The sequence below is a fragment of the Denticeps clupeoides genome, chromosome 14, assembly GCF_900700375.1.
Source record: "Denticeps clupeoides chromosome 14, fDenClu1.1, whole genome shotgun sequence".
NCBI lineage: Eukaryota > Metazoa > Chordata > Actinopteri > Clupeiformes > Denticipitidae > Denticeps > Denticeps clupeoides.
In genome coordinates this window covers 6,362,679-6,384,587 of record NC_041720.1, presented here as the reverse complement: position 1 = coordinate 6,384,587, position 21,909 = coordinate 6,362,679, and the positions used below count along the sequence as shown (strand labels likewise).

At 46.8% G+C, this 21,909-nt stretch overlaps 1 protein-coding gene across 1 annotated transcript; it reads right to left on the bottom strand.

Moving 5' to 3' along the window:
• Positions 1-1,695: 1,695 nt before the first annotated feature.
• On the bottom strand, positions 1,696-20,492 carry LOC114763391 (uncharacterized). The gene is made up of 22 exons (XM_028953047.1): positions 20,316-20,492; positions 16,709-17,547; positions 10,209-16,185; positions 9,680-9,745; positions 9,484-9,522; positions 9,252-9,370; positions 8,991-9,135; positions 8,767-8,906; positions 8,228-8,354; positions 8,087-8,122; positions 7,842-8,005; positions 7,629-7,755; positions 7,108-7,253; positions 6,540-6,666; positions 6,324-6,350; positions 5,528-5,640; positions 5,176-5,308; positions 4,368-4,507; positions 3,461-3,584; positions 2,713-2,871; positions 2,435-2,597; positions 1,696-2,197 (listed from the first exon to the last, which is right to left on the bottom strand). The coding sequence occupies exons 1-22, from the start codon at positions 20,316-20,318 to the stop codon at positions 2,109-2,111; spliced, it is 9,003 nt and encodes a 3,000-aa protein (XP_028808880.1). The 5' UTR covers positions 20,319-20,492; the 3' UTR covers positions 1,696-2,108.
• Between the last annotated feature and the right edge of the window lie 1,417 nt (positions 20,493-21,909).

The following is a 21,909-nucleotide window of genomic DNA, read 5'->3' as shown; positions in this document are numbered from 1 at the left end:
CTCGACAGAAGATTCCTGGTGATCTAATCTAACCAAAGTTCTAAAATAGAACAAATGACGTCAGGTTTGCCATGAGGATTAGGACTTGTTCCGGTTATGAACATGAGAATGGGTATAAAAACCTTTTAGCAAATAATATAATATATATTTTTTTATCTATTAAACAATATCTCATGTGACATACTGCCCCCTAACGTGAATTCCTGTTACTGCATGAACGGGGTGAAATAAGACATTTTTATAAAAGCACAAAAGTGGAACATTTTGGCGTGTGCATCTTTATATACACAATGTATAAAGAATATATTTCCATACATTAAAAGCGTAAGATTTGTGGATTCAGATACAATTTACAGACACAACGTTCTGTAGAAGGTATTCAAACTCTAGCACTGCATTTCTAGAATTTGTGTTATTATTGCATATATTTACAAAAAGCAGAATCTTTTTTCGTATGCTTATATGTGGATATTGTAAACATCAGAAACATTGTTTCTATTTTAAAAAAAAAAAGAGTTTTGACTGAGCAATGGCCTTTCAGAGTGTGCCTGGCCTGAGCATTAAACTGCACGCGGACGTCTAAAGCCCCAGCAAATGGGCGGAGCCAGACAGGAAGTTGGAAAGCTGGCATCATCCAGAGATGCACTGAGTGGGCACATTCCACAGAGTGTGAACGAAAGGCGCGGCCCGTCCGTCCGCGGGCCCGGATTACTCCGCCACCGGGAGAAAAGGACTCCATCCCCCGGAAAGACGGTTCTATGTCAGGGGAAAGTGTGCTTCTCCGGTTCTGCTCTTCCTCCACGCAACACGGCCAGTTTACTGTCGAGCTGTTGTGTGTCTTTAATTATTCATGACAGTTCACAGAATTCAGTGTGTGTGTGTGTGTGTGTGTGTGCTGGGGCCTTCTATCGGCTCCCTTTCTCTACTCAATTTTGCATGGAATGTCTACACACACACACACTATTCCTTGTGTAGGCTGCCCCAGCTGGCCCTGTCCGATCGGCACAGTCACACCGTTCACCGGAACGGGCCAAAACGTGCACACTGTGCACATATCGTCGGATGGCGATTAAAAGAAGACGAGCGCGATTGGCCGGCAACACACACACAGACGCACTGCGGTAAGCCCCGCGACAAAGGGCGAGATTACGGACGCCACCCGCTGAATAAGAATCCGGTCTTTCACCCCGTGGCCGCGCGGTGTGCTTGGTCAGTGGCGTCGGTGCCTTTATTTCTGCGTGTGCGTGTGTGCATAAGCATTTGTTTCGGGATTTCTTTAATGATGATGCCAGCGATCCTCTCTACTAAACGCAAAAACATGGTCCCCACCCCCCAGTTCATCTCACGCGTCAGAAAATGTGGGCGCAGCCGTATTACCCCCAAACTCCACAAATGGAACATGGGAGCATGGGGACCTTTTCTCGGCCCGTCTCCGGTCTCTCGCTCTCATTTAGGACAGGGCGCATTAGAAATTAGGGCATCTGGGACGGGGCCTGCCCACGTGGGAGGAGCCACACCGGGGTTACCGAGGGTCCTATGTACATCACGCACGTGCGCCAACAAACAAACACAGCCACAGGCCGGAGCACGTGACCATTCAACTGTAATGTACATGTACAGGTTCATTAATTAACCGGGCGATGGACAGAACAACCAGGGCGAGTTTAACCCAGTCAACAAAAAAAAACAAAGCGGTGAGTAGCAGCACATTTTAATTTTTTAAGCATTGCATCACGTGGGCAGCACAGATAGGGGTCCAGTTTAAATACACATGCCAGTCATCTTTAGAGGTAACAATTTTAATTTATTTATTAATCTGGTCACTGCACTGCAGATTTCTTGATGAACGTCAAAAAAAAAAAAATACAAATAATAATAATCTATACATCGAAGAAAAAAAGTATTTGGGGAAATGAATGTGGGATTATGGCTACAGAAATTGAATTCCCAGAACAACAATATCCCACTGATTAGGAATTAAGATGTTGTCACCTTCTGTAAAAAGTAGGTAAAAAGTAGTGTTACATTCTCAAAAGCTTGGGACTTCGGACATGAAGTAACGTTCCTGCACTGCCGCTGCCAGTCAGCGGGTTCCTCCGCCGACGTTCTCACAGAATCTCTACCGTCCATCTCTGGCTCTGTCTGCTGGGATGGTGTGTGTTGAGAATGATGTGGGTTCTATCGTACTGTTGTCCCCCTGAAACATAGGAGAAATACGTCATCCCTTCAGGTCACTGCAAGTCGGATTGTACCCGTTTCGACAAACCACTAGAGGGCGATGAAAACTCACGTACGTTTACACAGTATACCAGCCAACCAGTGTTTCCAGACTATACCAGTTCATTTGTACATTTGCAATACAGCCAGATTTTCCAAGTTTGTGAAGTAGCTGCAAAGTAAACAACATAAATCTACCAACGTTTCGGCTCCTAACCTTTGATGTCCAGTACAAGGTCGGGGTTGGCATTGCTCCGGATGAACCCCTCTGACGTCAAACTCCACACCTGATGTGGCTTCCCATGCTCTGCTGACACACAGAGCCGGCAACCAGCCATTGCACTGCCTCCCATAGGCTCCACACAGCAGTCATCCAGGGCCTGTGTGTGTGCAAAAACATGTGTGTATGAGTGACAGGAGATGAAAGGAAGCAAGGTTTACTTGACCCAGGAGTAAAAATACAGCATGTACTAACACACACACACAAGCACGTACCTTGCAGAGCAGATGACCATTCTGATAAGACCATACCTGGTCCAGCCCACCAGTCTCAGCCACTGCCTGAACCCGGAGCAGCTTTATATCGTCCCAGGAGCCCGTGACTGACAGCAGGAGCCCAGATTCCTGGTTCCTCAGGAAGAAGTGCACCTGTCTCTGCTCAAGCACGGAACCACACACACAGATGTAAACTTTAAATACACGAACACAACGCTTACATAGTATTAATAAAGACATTTATTACATCTATATTAATATCTGTGGGGCAGTATTGGCCTAGCATTTAAGGAAGTGGACTCATAACCGAAAGGGTTGTGGGTTCATGTCCCGAACCACCAAGTTTAAAAAATAAATAAATACAAAAAAGTGAAGTGATTGTCACATGTGAGACACAGCAGCACAGCACACGGTACACACAGAGAAATTTGTCTTCTGCATTTAACCCATCACCCTGAGTGAGCAGTGGGCAGCCATGACAGGCGCCTGGGGAGCAGTGTGTGGGGACGGTGCTTTGCTCAGTGACACCTCAGTGGCAGTGGATCGGGATTCGAACCGGCAACCTTCAGTATACGGGGCCGCTTCCTTAACCGCTAGGCCACCACTGCCCCGAGTGAGAAGTGCCACTTCTCACCTAGGGTGATGGGTTAAACGGACGCATTTCGTCGTGCGTCGCCGTGTGCTGCGCTGCAGCGTTCCACAATGACAACAACAATCACTTTCACTCTAATAGGACGAGTCGTGTCACCTGCATGAGGGGGCGCAGGGATCCGATCTGCTGCCAGCCAGAGACCTTGGGCCAATCAGAGACCTCGCCTGGCTTCAGCAGTGTCTGAGAACCTCGGAAATTAACCCCTTCATACAACACCCACCTGTCAAAAAGGGACATTTGTTACACAGAATGCAGCCAATGGACGACTAGAATTCTACTGCAGTTGCTACAAACATAAGGTAACGCAGCAAATACCATAATTGTGTAACTAACTAAAATGTAATAATTTTGTAGTTAAGCAAAGCATATATGAAGCCAAGATCTAAAGTATTAGCACACACACACACACAAGTGTGATGAGATGACGGTACAGTGTGAGATTTATAACAGGAGTGAGAACCACAGACGAAAATAACGGTGTGTGTGTGTGTGTGTGTGTGTGTGTGCTCGAAGATTTACTTCTGTACGCGAGACACATATGTGCTGTTTCCAAGACGACGCTATTACACACCCTTCTGTCGGCCTGATGTGTTAAACAGTGTGTGTGCGCTGAAATCGTGCCCGCAGTGCAGCCAGCCAACACACACGTTACAAGTCATATCAACCCCATAAAAACGACCCTAAAGAGGTCTGCATATCCCCAAAAAACAACAGCATTTATACACACACGACTTTAATTAGAACACAGAACCAGGATTACGGAACCACAAGCACATCTGAAAGTCCTTTGGGCCTGACTGGGTTCTGAGTCACGGGTTCTAGCAAATTCTAGCTGACTCACGCAGGGAGGGGCCGGAACGGACAGATTCACGCACAACAATCGGATCTGCAGCGGGTGTGTGTTTCTAGGGAGCTCTTGCGTGCACAAGCCGCGTGAAGAAGATGGCGGGTATGCATATTTGTGTGTGTGTGTGTGTGTGTGTGTGTGTGTGTGCGCACTCACATCCCTCCCTTCACCAGTAGAGACTGGGCTCTGCTCAGGCTTCCAGTCAGCTGCAGGTTGACGGATCCGTCGGTCAGAACCGCCCTGCGGCCCCTCAGACCCGGACGCTCACACAGCATCACAGACGGAGGGGAGAACTCCTGCGGGAAACACGGCATGTAGGACCCCGAAACCACTTCAACAACTTCATTCAGCACAGACAAATAAAGGACGCCTACCATATCGAGGAAGTGTGTCAATCATAACTTCAACCATGGTATTACAATTAATACGGAATATGTGAAACTATTTTACTAACCACTCGGTAATGAAATTATCATTGACGGGCCAATGGTGCATAACACTTCTATGCAATTAAATAAAACTGCAGGATGTACTTAGTTAATTAACCATAAATCAGAGTCTGTGACGCAGGTCTTGTTCACCTGAAGCGTGCTGCTGCACGTCTGCCGGGCCACCACATGTACAGTGTACAGTGTGCACCGACCAACTTTACAACTTTTTGGGAGGCGATGGGGCTGTCAGGGAAGAGACACTGGCGCTTCTTACCGACTCTCCGCCCTCCACAGAGACACTCGCCTGCCTCGACTTCTGATTGGCTCAGATACTGCATCACTAGTGCCTCAGAACCCCAAACATCTATCCAGCACCTTTATCATACAATGTGGAAATACGGGACAAACCCCATCCCATACGGTAAGATTGGGTATTTTAAGAGACGTTTGGCCACCCTAACTTTTAGCGTTTATTGGTTTGTTACATCACACGTGAATCAGGACAGTGAGTTTGTGTGAGTGTGGATACTCACAAAGCCAGTGATCTGTAGAGATCTCACGTTGAGGCCATTGTGCTGGAACCCCATGGCCCTCAGGTCAGGAAACACACCCTCTTCCAGAACACACACGCTACCAGAGAACTCCTCGCGCTCGAATGCCAACCAGCTGCGAGACACGCAATCAAATCTGCATATTCAAACCCCCAAACCCATGTCTGTGTATATATATGCGAATGTGAGGAAATTATTGTGTATGTAGCATGTGTTTGAGAGTGAAAACGTGTTTTTAAATGAGCGTGTATTAAATTGGGTGAGTGTGAGCATGTGTACGTAGTTTATATGGATAAGAAGGTGTGTGTGTGTGTGTGTGTGTCTGTATTCTGACCTTCCAGAGAGAACCCTGCAGGACTGCAGTCTAAAGTCTGAGGGAAGATCTGGCTCAGAGCCCTCACGAACCAGAACAGAGCCTTGTAGACCTGGCTCAGAAAACAGCTCAACCTGTATGAAACACACACACACACACACACAATGAGAGCACAAGAAGCTATGCTCAGAAGCTGTATTACAGGTAATTTGTTCCAGAAACTTCTGCAGCTCATCTCAAACAACAAGGGTTTTGGCTCAGTCGACATCTTTGTAAATATAAAACCACGGGATGAATCGCAGGATGAAGAACACACCGCAGTCGTGGAGAACAAAGCACGCATCTCCGTCCGCAGAGTCTGGATAATTGGTGCGTGGAACACAGGCGCAGCTCAGAGATTCACACAAAGACCCCATTTATACCCTGCAACTTGAACCGCACGCGGATCCCCATACCGAGACAGGCGGAGACGCAGAGCGAAGACGCAGTACTGGGACCAGGTGCTTCTGGGTAGCAGTATTACCAACCTTCACTTCAGAACGCGGGTTGCACATTAAGCGCCTGATTTTCGTGGCGGCATGTTCGCAAAAATAAACCGATAGAAACGAGAGAGTATGAATAAAAAAAAAAACAACAGCTCTTTTTACCTTCGTGTTACTATTTCTAAACCAATGTTTAAAAAGGGAGGAGCCTATAGTAATGATTGACGGCTCTCGTGCACCCTGCTTCCTCCTGTCAAAATATGACATGCACAAGACAGATAAATGTTCCCTGCCTCCTCTGGACAGTACGAACGCAATCTTTTTTTTTTTCTCACCTTGAATTTGGAGACGTTCATATCATTCTGAAGGAAACAACGAGATAATAAGAGCATTATTAGCATTATTTTTAGACAATGAAATGAATGAATGTTAAAAACAAAATGAATGAATGTTAAAAACAATGTTAAAAACAAAAACCATTTGGCCAAGGGGACGTTAGTTAAGAAGCCGTCCTTTTCTGCACTGGTGGGATTTTGACAGCATGTTCTCACCTGCACCACAGGCATAGTGGAACCGATGTTGCTGTTCTCCGCTCCCCAGTCCTCCGGCTCTTCATACAGACCCTTCTCTAGAACATAGAGCTGCCCGGAAAAGCCTGCCTTCTCAAATGCCACCCACCTGCAACACACACACACACACACACACACACTTTTCATTCATCTATACAAACAGCACAGCCTGAGGTCCCGATTATCACCATGTCAACATTTTATTATCTTGACGGTGGGATATCATGTTATACAGTACAGTGACACACACACACAGACACATACAGACCCAAAATGTCACTAACCAAGACACAACACAAAACAGGCAAATTCAGAACAAACACGCACAGGCACACAAGCATGTGTGAACGCACACAGGCACATATTCGACTTGACAGGTGTGCCAACACCTGTTGAATGCATGATTAACGTTCGCAGACACACCCACAGATCAGGGTCTGTGTGTGTGTGTGAGTGTGTGCGTGTCTCTCTGTCCATCTCAGTGTTTCATGGATAACATAAAGAAGCCAACGTGTCCCTCTGCCTCATTACGCGTTTGAGCGTGACTCACACTCCCGAGAAAACACGGATGGAGTTGGTGGTGAGGCCGTAGCCGGTGTTCTGTGTGTCAACCACCGCCTCCAGCAGGTCCACACTAGCGCCCACGTCCCCGAAGTCGACCGCGCTGAACAGCTTCATGCGCGGAGAGGTGAAGTCCTGTAGGGCGTCAACACACACGGACATGAATTGTTCTGACCTCCAAAACACTCGTCTCTTATAAAGGCCAGTTAAGTTAAATAAAAAGTTAATAAAAAGGCCAGTTAAGTTAAATAAAAAAAATCTAATTTAATTTCCATGACTGCAACAGCTCATCTGCAACACAATTAAAACATTTATCAAATGTTAAATTAGATGCAATTAAATATGAAGTGAGTGGACAAGACTAAAGAGAAGGGAAGGGGTGTGGCTGGGGGGTTAGCGAATAAAGCCAGATCCCTATGAAGTCTGTTTATTTGATGTACCTAATACATTGGCCATCGTATAAGTATAACAGCAGTATTATTAGAAGTATTATTAGAAGTTTTCACTCACTGCTAGTACAGGCCGGACGGACAACAGCTGCTTGCTAACTCCGCCCCAGTCTGTCCAGTCGAGGTACTCGCCCTCCTCCAGCACGAACTGTCGGCCTTCAAATCCCACCTCCTCATAGCCCACCCACCTGACGCAGCCATAGCAGAATATCAATCGATTTCACATGAAACGATAGTATCACATCACATGAACATTTTTACTAAAATCACTCACAGGCCGCTGAGTATCTTCATGGATCCCACAGTCCTCAGCGGCCGTGTGTCAGTGTGTGAGTGTGCACTAGGGGTCGACTCAGTGTGTCCATTGCGGACGTCAAACACTTCTCCCTGGATCTCGACACATGGCCCCTGCAGACCTGGTTGCTCATACAGTAGGGCCTAGCAGAGGTCAAAGGTCAGTCAGACTGTCACATCTTATAACACACACAGACACACACACACACGTAGAAAGAAATCTACCTTTGTTTCTGCAGGATTCTCCACTTTTAGAGGCCCCTGAAGGATAGAAATCTCTCTGTTACAGGAACCCACGAACACACTCTCTACAACAACGTGTGCACATGCCTTAATACAGTAAACGTGTGTGTCCGTACAGCTCACCATGCACAGAGGCCGCACAGAGCCCACGGCAGGGGAGGGAAATCCCCAGGTGTCAGGGGTGGGGTACTCCCCAGTCTCCAGCACGGCCAAGAGTCCCTGGAACATCGGTTCGCTGTACACCAGCCACCTGATACACACACACACACACACACACACAGATTTGTAAGACCAAATTACGCACATACTAGAGAATATTTGTGACACTCAATAATGTTCAGACAAAAGCTCTATTCGGAGGAGAGAGGAAATGAACATGTTGACATATTGACGATGCTACCTAATTACGGCCCTAAGTATTTTTTCCACTTGACATGCACATACATGTCAGACGTTCCATGGTGTGTGAGAGGCAGTAGGGAAGACATTTCGGACAGACGGTAATCATTATTTCGTCTGCTGTGTGAGAGGATGGGACATTTAACTGGCTCTGTTAGTCTCAAATTTAATATATGAAACGCTAAAAATGATAATCTATCGTGAAACCAATCCACTGTATACACATTCATAGCTTTCTGCACCATGAACACACGCATACTTACACTCCAGAATGGACTTTGATGGAGCCAGTGTTTTGCGGGATTCCATACATGCACAGCTCCGGCGTCTCGCAGTGGTACTGGGTGTGTGTTCCATGACCGCACGGTTCAGTGAACAGCGCTATGAGAGGGGGACTGTAGTCCTGACATATACACATATAAATTTAACCAAATGTTTTATCAAACACAGCTGGCTCATCACATTTAAGTACAAATTTTCCACTTACACTGACAGCCAGTCGGATTGAGCCGATCACCATGGGGGAAGTGGGAATGGCTTCGTCAGCCTCCCAGACGTTGGCCAGCTCAATATTTCCCTCCTCTAGTGCTAACGACCGCCCCTCAAAACCAGGCTTCTCATATAAGATCCAACTAAAGCACAAACACACACTTTATGACCTGAGACCTCTGTGTGTGTTTTAACGTAGATATTTCCAGTTCTGTGTCGCTGTATTTTGGCATTAATAATAAAGAAATGAGGTCCTCACCATCCTCGTACGACTCTAGCAGAGAACTCGCCCGAGAGTGTGAAAGATGTGGCGTCGTACACATCTCTGAACAACTCATACGCTCGCCCTCCAAACTGAACGTGCTCGAACAGCAGCATCTGAACCCATAAAAAGTGGGCCAAGCTGGTGAATAAAGGAATGGTTCACCAGACACAATACATTTAATCTGTTCATTTTGAAAAAAAAACTAGTTTTTACGAAAAATGCATACCTTCCCAGGACGTCGGTGGTATCCATTTGCAGCCAGTCTCTAAAAGAAACAAAAGCTTTTTACAAAGATAAATGTGCTGCTTGAACATACACAGATTTCAAGACTACCAGAAAGGTCCATGCTTTTTAATTCAAATTAAAATAAGAAATAAAAACACTTTGCACTTTGCACACTTTGCTTGTACATACACTAATACCTTATTAAGATGTAATGGAGGTGGAGTACTGATATCTGAAGGATGAGTGCTTTGAACAGTACACACCTAAAATAATGAGAATTTACAAAATGTATCAAAGAATTAACGTCAATTAAAAGTAACGGTAACACTTTAAGTACAGTGTGTAATGTCATGTGTAATTCCGTATTGATTTTATAAATTTACACAGTGGAATATGAGGTAATAGCAACACATTTAATCACAACACCATCTAATAGTACTGGTAATAGTAAAAAAGGAAGGGAAAGCATCCACAATATGTGTACTGTACTGCATTACACTGTACTTAATGATGTAGTTGCATGTAACAACAACTGTGTAAAGTAACATACAATTTGTATAATATGCCAGTAATATTCCATCTCCTGATAATCTAATATTGGGACTTATTTTGATATAGGATCAAGCCTAGGCCTGGACCAGAAAAGAACACCATTGAAGTTTTCCATTCAAAAATGCCTTTAGCCTTTAGTCTAGACCTAGACTCAATGTGTGACGATAACCTCACCTCTGATTTCTGTTTCTCCAAAGGACCAGCCATCTGATGCTCCCGTGGGAGGACGTTTTCCAAATGAAAAGGTAGACCGATGTGATCAAAGCATGGAAGTGGTGGTTTGGATTCACTAGATCCAGGCTGGATTGGACCGTGCTTGGATTGGTCAGGCAGCTGCATAACCTCTGATACGACTTGGTTGGCCTGTCCAGAGTTCAGATGAGACTGAACTGGCATGTTCGATTTATCATCAACAACATTATGTCTAGAGTGGTGAAGGTCCTTTGAGCTGACTAGGTTGTGGTCGATCTTCACTTGGCTCTGGACGTGGTTCTGATTGTTTTTTTCTTGACTTTTTTCAGAATGAATTTTGCCAGGGTCAGTCTGGTTGCTCTGTTCAGTTTGAGACTTGCTTTTGTCATTTAGAACAGATTTCTTGGACTGAAGTTTGGTCTGGCTAGCCTGAACCTGCCTTTGATCCTCCTGGTTCTGTTCGGGCTGGATCAGATTATGTTCCAGGTTTTGACTACTATGGACTGGACTGTAATTTGTCTGGAGATGATTTAGACCAGTCTGAAGATCACTTGTGTTAGTCTTGAGCTGGTTAGGTTCACATTTAAGTTTGCCATTTTCAGTCTGGGCCTGGCTTTGGTTGGTCTGGCCTAGGACCTGATCAGTCTGGATCTGGTGAGATTTGTCTTGGTCAGCCTGAGTGTGGCTTTGGTCGGTTTGGACCAGGATCTGATTGTTCTGGGCTTGGTTGTTTTTAGTCAGAACATCCTCCACATTGGGCTGAACCTGGATCTGATTAGTTTGAGTCTGGTTGTGTTCCGACTGAAGATCATTTGTTTCACTTCTGACTTGGCTCTGGTAAGACTGAGGCTTGCTCAGGTTAGCCTGTATCTCGCTGGTCTGGCTTTTGTATAGGTCATTTTGGTCTGCACTGTGTTGGATTTGGATGGTCTGGAGTTTGCTGTTTTCAAGTTTCCTTGTGTCAGCCTGAGTCTGGCTAGGCTGGGACGGACTTGTGGTTTGGCTTGAGTACTTCTGAGAAGCATTCTTCTCAACACTGGAGCTCAGCTGTGTAGCATGCAATAAAGAATGTGTAAGGTCTTCACTGGGGGAGACAGGGCAATCTTTAGAGTCCTCTCTTGGAGATAAGATCCCTGAACGCCTACTTTTGCTGGGAGTCATGAGTCTAGAAAGAATAGGGCTCCCTTCCAGTCGGGATTTCACCTTCACTGCCTTTAACGCACCCTCTTCTTTATCCTGATTAGCATCTTGTTTTGCTACTGTCAATTGGTCTGCTTCCACGTCCTGCACCATGGATTGGAAAAGGATGCTTCTCTTCTCAAGGTGTGTCTTTCTGGTTTTGACCTCAGCTGCCTCTGCTTGGCTGTCAACTTGCTCTCGTAGTTTGGGTAGAGACGATGTAAAGTCTTGTCTCTTCCGTAGGCCAAACTTGAATGATTCCAGGTCAAATGTTTTCTCTTGTTTCTCCTCCAGAATGGCAGGCAGGTTTGGTGCAGTTAGACGCGCACGCCCGCGTTTTCGACGAACAGGGCCAGAGAAATTAGTTCCAAAGCTCTTGATGTTCTTGATGAAATCCTCAGGTTCAAACTCCCCAGTGCTTTTGTTTTTCTTTTTGAGGACAGCCAGTGTGGGCAATCTGATTGGCTGTTTTGTTTTGGACTGCTGTCTGTCATCTACATCAAGCCAACTGGAAGGAGAGGCCTGTGAGGTCGGCATGAAATTCAGCAAAACCGTATTCTTTTGATTGGCTGAGATCTTCGGTTTGGTGCTGTCTGTGGCCAAGGGGTACACAGATCTCCCTGGGATGGGCAAATCAGGCAATTTCCCCTCTGTCTGCAGCGACACTTCACTGTCTAATCTGGGCAGAGCAGGGTCCATTTTTTTAGAAGTGTCCAAGGATGACTTCTTTGTCCTATCAACCCCTGATTGCTCCTGATCCACATTCCCAAGATTTGTTTCACCTTTTACTTCTTCTGTCTGCCCACTGGCTGGATTAAAATTTCCACCAGTCTCTGTGGCCTGCGATTGGCACACAGGCTTTTGAGAAGCATGAATTTTCTCTTGGTTACTGCTCTGACCTTGTTTACCAGCAGATGAAGCCTCCGGAACTTTTACTTCTTCTGTCTGCCCACTGGCTGGATTAAAATTTCCACCAGTCTCTGTGGCCTGCGATTGGCACACAGGCTTTTGAGAAGCATGAATTTTCTCTTGGTTACTGCTCTGACCTTGTTTACCAGCAGATGAAGCCTCCGGAACTTTTACTTCTTCTGTCTGCCCACTGGCTGGATTAAAATTTCCACCAGTCTCTGTGGCCTGCGATTGGCACACAGGCTTTTGAGAAGCATGAATTTTCTGACCGTGTTTTTCAGCAGATGAAGCCTCCGGAACTAGTTTCTCACCCACAGATATCGAAGACTGAGCATGAACAATCGCAGATGCCTCCTTCTTAGATGATTTGTCAGCTGACTTGTCTGTAGCACTGACTGGCTGTGTTGGTTCACTGACTTTTTCGTGCTTTACTGCCAGAAGTTCAGATTTCCCTCCTTCCTCCTCTGTTCCTCTCTGCATTTGAAATGTACGTTGTTCTTCACAAACCCTTTCTGTTCTTGCCACGCCTGCCACAGAACTGGACTTTTGTTCTGACACATGGATAGACTGTATAATGTCTTGTCCACCATTCTGACCTTTTGTGTCACTCAGCCTGCGTGTGTCAGGGTAAGTTTTTTTGCTTTGAGTAGAACCGCTGTCTTGTAGAGATGGCTTCTCTACTGTAATACTGTCGTTGTCAGAGGCTGATGATTGAGAAGAAACCTTGGTAACGGTTTGTTCACCAAATGCTTCACCTGGTGTCTCAGGGATGGCTGCAGGACTCTGGGAGTGTTGTTGGTGTGTTGAACCTGATGGTTGGTTGACTGGCTGTGATGAGCAAGACCGAATGAGAGCTGAAGAAGTAGTGGACGAGGGAGAGGAAGGAGGAGGCAGTGGAGATGCAGGTGTAGCTTCAGTAAACATTTCGGATTTTCCTACCTTTTCCTCTATTTCCTGCTTTTCTCTATCTCTCTGCACTTGAGAGGACCTTCGTTCTTGCTCAGTTGTCGCTTTTAACCTGTCCAATGCAGATCTGGGCTCTTGATCTTGTCCCAACATATGGTCAGATTGTATAATGCCTTGTCCTTCTTCTGTGTCACCCGACCTGTGAGTGTCAGGGAGAGCCCTTTTGATTTCAGTAGATGAGCTACCTTGCACTTGTAGAGATTGCTTCTCTACCATGATAACGTCTTTGCCAGATGCTGACATCTGGGCTGAAACCTTTGTGCCAGTCTCTTCATTGGATGCTTGTTCTGAGGTCTCAGGGATGTTTGCAGAATTCGCATTATCTTGTTGGATGGATGGACCTGTTGTTGTTTGAACAATGGACTGCGATGGATGGGATGGATGTGCGGATAACATAGCTGTAGAGATCCCTGCCTTATCCTCCTCCTCTCTTCTCACTTTGGCTTTATCTTCCTGCACATTAGACGTACACACCTCTGATTCCGCTTTGCTTTTTTCTTCTGCTGCAGAACTGACGACTACATCCCTTCTTTCTCCTAAACTAGCTTTCTGAGAAGCTACTTCTAGAGGTACAGTGACAGTGTGGTCTCGGTGTAAGACTGGAGAGGTGTCAGAAGTATCAGCTCTGCTTTGTGAGGTCATTGGCAGTGTTATGGAACTTGCCGACTCACATTTTTCATTTAAGGCCGGTTTGGTGTCCATTTTGAAAGCAGGCTGGGTAATGCCGTCCCCATCTGGCAGATCTTCAGACAACACCTTTGAGCTGCTCTGCCCGTTGACCCTTTCATCTTTGTCAGCTGCCACTTCTTTAATTGGTTTGCCTGGGCTGGTAGAACTGACCGTACCATCTTTGTTCTTCTTTTTGGACCTGGACCCTGACCTAGCCCTAATTTGTTGAACATCTTTCTTTAGCTCGGTGTCTTCAACATTTTTGGGTATTATGCCCTGTTGGTTATCTTTGGTTTTTCCAACCCCTTTAGTGATTAAGTTGTCTGGCTGTGGAACATCCTTAGCAATGGACTCATCCTTTACCTGGACAGTACTTTTAGTCAGTGGGCCATCATTAGACTGGGCCGTATTTGCTTTCCTATCCTCGGGTAAATTTGCTTTAGGACTGATAGAATTTTCAGAGGGCTGTTCGGAACCCATGGTTTGCGATTTCTCATTAGACCGATTTTTTGTGAGCTGAACATCTCCAGACAAATGACCTTCACTATTTCTCAAAGCACCGACGCTGTTGCGGTCGGTCTGCACATCATTCTCGGCGAGGAAGGTGCTGGTTTCGGTCTGTGCAACTTTGCCCTCGGGACTTTTGTTAATCTGAGGCCCGTCTTTTGACATCAGAGTGTCTTTGAAGAGCGTACCTTCTGCAGTTTGTAAAGGCGATTTAGTAGGTAAGTTGTCTTTTGGTTCTGAAGAGGTTATGATAAAGGAACTGCTTTCTGGTTGTGCGGCAGGTTCGCCTCTATTTTGTACTGCATCGTTGCTTTGTGGATTTTTAGTTTTAGGCGTATGCTTCGGTTCTACCGCCTCCTCTTTGTGTGAGACGTCATTGCATTGAATGCTGTTTTTAGAGGCAGCGTGGCCTTTACTTTCTTCAGCCACCTCAGCCGCTGAGCTTTTTCGACTGGTGAGCGAAGGACCTTCTGTTCGTTGATGTTCTGTGGTGAGTGAGTTGTCCTTGGATTGTACAGTTTCTGTACAGATTGAATTGCTTTTGGCTTGATGTGTCGGGTCATCCTGTGGTCGTTTCTTATCAAATGAGCTCTCTTTTGTTTTCTGCTCATCGTTAGAATGTACTGACTCTTCGGTTGAGAAGCGTTCCTTAGTTTGTATAGTATCTACGACAACTGACATTTCAGAATTTGGCTTTTTGATTTGTGGAATCTCTTTAAATTTTTCATCCTCTTTTGTCTGTTTAGCTTGTGGGGTAAGATGTTTGTCTTCACGCTCTAGAGTGGTTCCCCCCAACGTAAAACCCTCTCCTGCCGGGTGTCGGGATGCCGAGCCGCCATTAGCCTGAGGTGCAGTCCTGAGCTCTGAACCCTCAACGTTTTGGACGTTTTCTTTTTCAAAATCTTCAGGTTCTGAGCTACTTCCAGAATGCACGTGCTTCTTGGCGTGCGGGCATTCTTTGGTTTGGACGGCTTCGTCAGTGTTTTGCGCATGTTTAGCATCTTTCCACTTCTTCATCTTTAGAGGGTCTAGATTTTTTGTGCTGTCTGCAGATTGTAAGGAACTCGTTTTAAGGCTCCCTCCAGGTTTCTGGGTGTCTCTGGAGTTTAGGCAACGTTCGGTTTGTGTAACGTCCCTGCCCGGCGACACGTTTTTGGCCTGTGAGAGATGCTGGCCTTGCGTAGCCGGTGGCACGTCCTTGCTGTCTGTGCTCCGTACCGGCTGGAGACAGGTGCCGTCGGGCTGGTCCTCGCCGGGAGCAGGTTTGGCAGCCGCAACGCATTCCTGTTCCACTGGTTTGGAATGTCCCTCCACAGAAGTGCTCGTTCCAGCCGTAGTCACCTTCCCACTGCCGTCTGTGCTAGACGGGCCAGGGGAGAGGGTCTGGGAGGCGGCTTTTGCTTTGACAGGTTTCGGGGCTGTGCTGGTCCACCTCTCTGGCTTTTTGAACGCTCCCTTCTGAATGACAAAATCTGCGGTCCTGGACGCTGGTCTCCTCGTTTCAGTCGTGCCCACCGCCTTGGAGAAAGTTTTCACGCGCTCTTTGACAGGAACGCGGTCGACGGACGAAGCCCTTTCCGGGTGGCCCGCATCCAGGGGGCGCTTGGTGACCGGTGAGGTGTCTAGGCTGCGCGGCTGGGTGCGAGCATTCTGGGTCACCATCCGCCTCTCGAACATATTAATGCGAGCAGCAACACGAGGTGAGGCTGGTGCATTCGCATGAGAGGACCTGAGAGAGACCAGTCAGTCAGAAGTCACATATATGAAAAAACAACACATATAAAGACCTCCACATGCTCAAAATAAAATTGCTTGTGCCCTTGAATTTTCCTTTTTACGCTAAAAACATCCTTTAAATTGGAATTTCTTCCTCCTGTACAGTGTCTGTCTTGCCATTTTTACAGTATTCATAAATGGCTCTATTTATGACCGTTTTAATGCTTAACTTAAATGCATCTCCAGTCACAAGGACTCATGTGTTGTCCGCCATTTTTTTAATTGACCACGCCTCTGGTGAATTTGGGGGAAAAGTAAATGCTAAGTCCTCCCAAGCCATCGATAAAGTCTGGGGGACGTCTGGGTTGACTCTGTAAAGGAATGCAAGCGCTGCATGCCTGCGACACTTTCACAACAGGTTCTAATCTCTGCCGTCTTTTCACGTGAAACCCGGTGAGGTGTGGCCGCATGAAAAATCACCAAACTCACAACTTCAGAATTACTTCAGGAGGCTCACGTCGTGTTCGGGGACTCACCTGGCGTCCTGCGGCGTGCCTGCGCCGCTTCTCTCAGTCGTCCGTCGTTCGACCTCATCCGAGTCTACCAGAACCTTCTTGGCAAAGACCTTGGTGCTCTGGGACACCTTGGTGCTCCGTCGCTTGGACTCGGGCGCCTCGGTTCGCTTGACCCACCCGTCACCATCCTCATCCATCACCACTGGCACCCGAGTAGCCCGCACGGGGCTGTCTGGGTCCGCAGCGCGTGTACTTTCCTCGTCCTGTGTGTGTGTTGGCTCGTCCCCCCGCTGCGTTTCCACCAAGTCTGCTCGAGAGCGTGCGGCTTGGGCTGAGGTCACTGTTTCCGTGGGGACGCCTTCCCCTGTACGAGTCTCCGCCTGTACTGGAGCGGTTGCCGGGCGACCAGACTGGCTTTTGGTTGGAGTCTTTTCCCGTGGACTGCTGGCGTCACTGTGGGAACCCTTCCTAGACCTCCTCCTCCCAGAATTCTTCCGCCCCATGTTGAGATCAGGCTCCGCCCCTTCTGTTACTTTAGAGATGACCTGGAAGCTCTTTGTCACTGTAGTCTGGATGACAGGGGCGTGGTCACTGTTTGTTATGCTTGTCTCTTCCAGGAACACCTGCAGGCTCCTCCCCTTGGGGGCAGGTTCTCGGGCATTCCTCAGATTCCAGTCCTCCGCGTCTCCTCCTCTCCTGTCCTCGTCCTCCTCCACGGGCTGCTCTACCTCCTCTCCCTGAAGCACATCGGATGGCTCAGCCTGGGGTTCATCTTCTTGCGGCTCCCCGGAGCCTCTGGGTCTCCAGGGGTAAAACCAGCTGCCGATGAAGCCCAGGACACCCGGACTGTCGTGTGAAGCCTGCACGAAACGAAAGGTAAATATGCGAGACACCATGTTGTGATGAGACCTTAATAAATTATTCCAAGACAAAAAAAACTTTGGAATGACCAAAAAGTTCGACCTTGGTCTTATCAAACCACAACACATTTTCCCACTTGATTCTTGATGCACTGTTGAGTTTTTTCCAGTTCCAAATGCCAAGCCACATTTACCCAAAATGCTGAGGAATTTCACCCTTCAACAACACGCACATCCAAAGCAGCCAAAGAATGGCTTCACCGGACGAAAACGAAACAGTCTGACAGGTTTGGGATGTGCCATGCACAAGAAGACCGAATGCTGCAATCAAACAGTTGGTGCTTGATCACTGTATGCACATGCATGCCCGAGTGTGTGTGTGTGTGTCGTTGCACAATTACAAACAGATTTGCATGAACTGAGTAAACGTTAAAAAAAAAAAAAAAGGTGCGGCGGCCGAACGACTGAATCCGGTAAATCTCCATCGCAGCGAATTTATTTTTTTTATTTTGCGATCCTTCGAAAGCGCCTCCCTGCTAACGTGGTAGTGGCCTGGCGGGTAACCTGTCAACCAGAAGACCCGGGTTCAAGTCCCACTTACTACCATTTTGTCCCTGAGTGTCTTCAGGTGGGGGGGACTGTCCCTGTAACTACTGACTGTACGTGTCTCCGGATAAGGGCGACTGGTAAATGCTGTAAATGTGAAATGCTGCGGATGTAAATAAGTACGTCCGGAGCGGCGCTTTTACTGCCGGCAAAGGAGGTAAAAATTCCAGACAAAACTCCAGCCGAGGAGCCGCGGAGGAAACTTACCGAGAAGCCGGGACACGTCCGAAATAAAGGCAGAAAAGAGGGGGGACAAGAATGTCTCCTACTCCTTCTTCTCAACTCCTGGAGACTCGGAGCCGCGTCTGGGAGCCCGAGTGTGTGTGTGTGTGAGTGTGTGTGTGAGTGTGTGTGTGTGAGTGTGTGTGTGTGAGTGTGTGTGTGTGTGTGTCGGCTCGGGGGCGGGAGATCGTTAATTATTTCTGAGGAATGGCGCGGTTTCAGGGCACGCGGGGAACGACGTGTTTTCTTTTTTTTGGATTATTTTTGTCGATTATCGACGCACTTTTTTTTTCCTTCGCAAAAATAAATAAATCAATAAATCGTACTTTTTACACGATGTGACATTATGTTGTCGTTAGATGCTGATTAACGCGAGTGGGTGATAATAAACGTGTTCAGTGTAATAAACCTCCGGGACTGTTGGACACCGTCCCCGTTGTCCCGGTTAAGGCGGCGGAGGGAAGACAACGAGTGCGAATTGTTTTTCTTGGCTTTTTTATTATTACCGTCTGGCTGCGACGTTTTGTTTGGTTGCTGCTCGCTGGAAATTAGCAATGACATGTTTGTTTTCCACGCGAGATCAAACGGGAGTCGCGGCCCGGCATCCTACCTGCAGCCTGGGGACAGAACGAAGTGTTTTTTATCGAGGTTCTCGTCACGTGACGCGGTCTGCCTTCAGGTGAATTTAAAGCAGGACGACGCCGTTATTACCACGTAACACTGGACACGTAAAGAAGAAGGAAGAGTTTTCATCTCCGCGTTGATTTAATTTTTTATGGCCTATACTTTATTTTTTTTGTCTCTTTGTGCTCTGATTGGTCGGTGCGTCTCCCGTCCCAATGTGGATGAATCCAGGCGGTCTTTATTTTCAGGGAAGAGCTCAGAGTCCCGCCCCCCCTCCCCCCGAAACCCCGACATAATTATAAAGTTGCGGCGCGGAAAGTCGCAGAAGTAGCGGGAGACGCTCGAGGCTCGGCGCCAGGACCTTGGCAAGGTTGGAGCTGGGCACTAAAAACACCCCCCAAAAAAAACGATCCAGTCTGGATACTGATTCATTTCGCCCGAAACTTGTGCTTTTCAGAGTGGAACAAAAAACACGTAACAGGGCGGCGTTAAAGTCGCTGCCCTGGCAACATCGTTTTCATTCCAACCAAAATACAATTCGGATGAAAGATGGCCTTTCTAAAGAAGGCGAATTGAGAGCGCGGAATGACTTACGTGGAAAAGCCGCCGCACGGGGATTATAATGACAGAAGCGGGAATTTCGCTTCTGTGGAAAGGGGCGTGTTGCCAGATCTCGCGAGAATGAAGAAAAGAAAAGGAAAAAAAAACATCCACGTCAAAGCGGTTCGTTTTGCTGCAGGGAACGCAGAACACTGCAAGCCCGAGCAAGCGAGCGTCCGTACTTTATTATCCGACTACGAAGACCCCGAACCGGCAGCTTTCTCGTTATTGGAAGCACGTCCGCCGCCAATTCCGGCCTGCTGTTCGGAGAACGGGGCGCCGGAACCCAGTAACCTGGTTCCGAGACGGCCACACCTTACTGAAACACGGAAGAAATGTTCGAAATATTCGAAATAAGCAGCGTTTTCAATTTGATCAGATAAGATCTGGTGGAGCCCGAGGGCAGGTTCATTCTAGGCCTCGGGCTGTTTGTAGGTGTCAGATCCACAACTTAGTTATGCGACCATAATTTAAAAAAAAGGCATTAGTCCAAATTCGCGAAGAAGTATTTTTAAAAATGATTTATTAATGAAAAACACGAATTCATTAATTAATTAGAGTTTCCGAAAAAGAGCCGAACTGGCAACCCCGATAGTGGTCAGAGAGGCCGCTTAGATGTTAGTTAGACCAAGTTCCTCCCGCCCCGCCTACATTTATTTATCCCAACAGGTCCCAGCACGACGCCCGCAACAATTACACGCGAAATGCCCTCTTACCATGCCTGCTGCCCCCGACACCGTGCGAACGCCGCGAGGAACGACCTGATCGAGAGCAGCCTCCACACCCGAGCGCGCCTCGTCAATAATGCAGAGCGGCCTGCGCTGTAGACTCAGTTTCAGTCTGGAAGTTGAACTTATGCATGATACTCTCTCTCTCTCTACCTCCCTCTCTCTCTCTGCGTCTGTGTGTGTGTGTGTGTGTGTGTGTTGGGGAAGGGGGTTGGTGGGTGTGACTGGGGTGTGTCTCCTTTACAAGCAGGTAGTTCGGCTTTAAAAGGCCTGAAGTGCAACTATTGTAAGAATGTAAAATAGAAAACATCAATTATAAACTACAATGTTTTTTTTTTTATCACATTGATATATAGTGATCTTAAATTTTTTCTATTTTACAGTTTACAGAGAAAAATGTGAGATTAATCATAACACAACAACAACATTTATTTCTTATATGGCCCATAATCACATACAGTATGTCTCAATGGGCTTTGACTCCCCCCCACACTCACTCCAATACTCCAAGTGGACAACACTCCCATAAAAAAACTGTAGGAGAGAGAAACCTTGGGAAAGAGTGCAAACGGGTAGAGTGAGCGTGTAATGTGTGTCAGAGCAGGGTTGGCGATGATTTGTCCAAGAAAAAAAAATTGTCCCACAGTCGTAGTGGTAGGAAAAGTCCAAAGAGTAATACATAGCACCTGTCCATGTCTGGGGGTCCTGGACAGTGCAGAGCAGGTTCAAGTCCGGCGTCATGGACTACACTGCGTGTCCATTATAACGCTACCGGCCCATTCAGAATGGACTGAGCTGTAAACGCCACAGACACACAGCACGGACTTTCACCCGATTCCAAAGGTGGCCGGGGGATAATTAGATGAGAATTATTACAGCTATTTACAAGCGTGTTTCGCAGAGAGGCGGGGTTCCATACACGGCACGCCCACTGCCCTGTCATCATGTCTTTCTGTACCTCGGGATAAATCCCCTTTGTTCTCAAATCCCATTATAAAGAACCTAATTTAGTTGTTTTTTTTGTTTTTTGTTTTTTTATGGAACTTGTCCCTGTCGGCACGTGCGTGTGTGTTTTTTTAAGAACCTCTTATACAAGTAAGTAATTGTCATGAGAAAATACAGGCAGTGACCTTAATGTTACACAATTATAACCTGCGCTCTCACGCTCTCTGTGCCTTTTCTGCACAGGTACAGACCAGCGTCTGATGACTAAGTCGTCTTGCAAATGGGAGCACCAATTCCTGGGACCAAGGCTCAGAAAACCTCATTTAGAAACGCATACAGTACAGGCCAAAAGTTTGGACACACCTTCTCATTCAATGTGTTTTCTTTATTTTCATGACCATTTACGTTGGTAGATTATCACTGAAGGCATCAAAACTATGAATGAACACATGTGGAGTTATGTACTTAACCAAAAAAGGTGAAATAACTAAAAACATGTTTTATATTCTAGTTTTTTCAAAATAGCTGCCCTTTACTCTGATTACTGCTTTGCACACTCTTGGCATTCTCTCGATGAGCTTCAAGAGGTCGTCACCTGAAATGGTTCTCCAACAGTCTTGAAGGAGTTCCCAGAGGT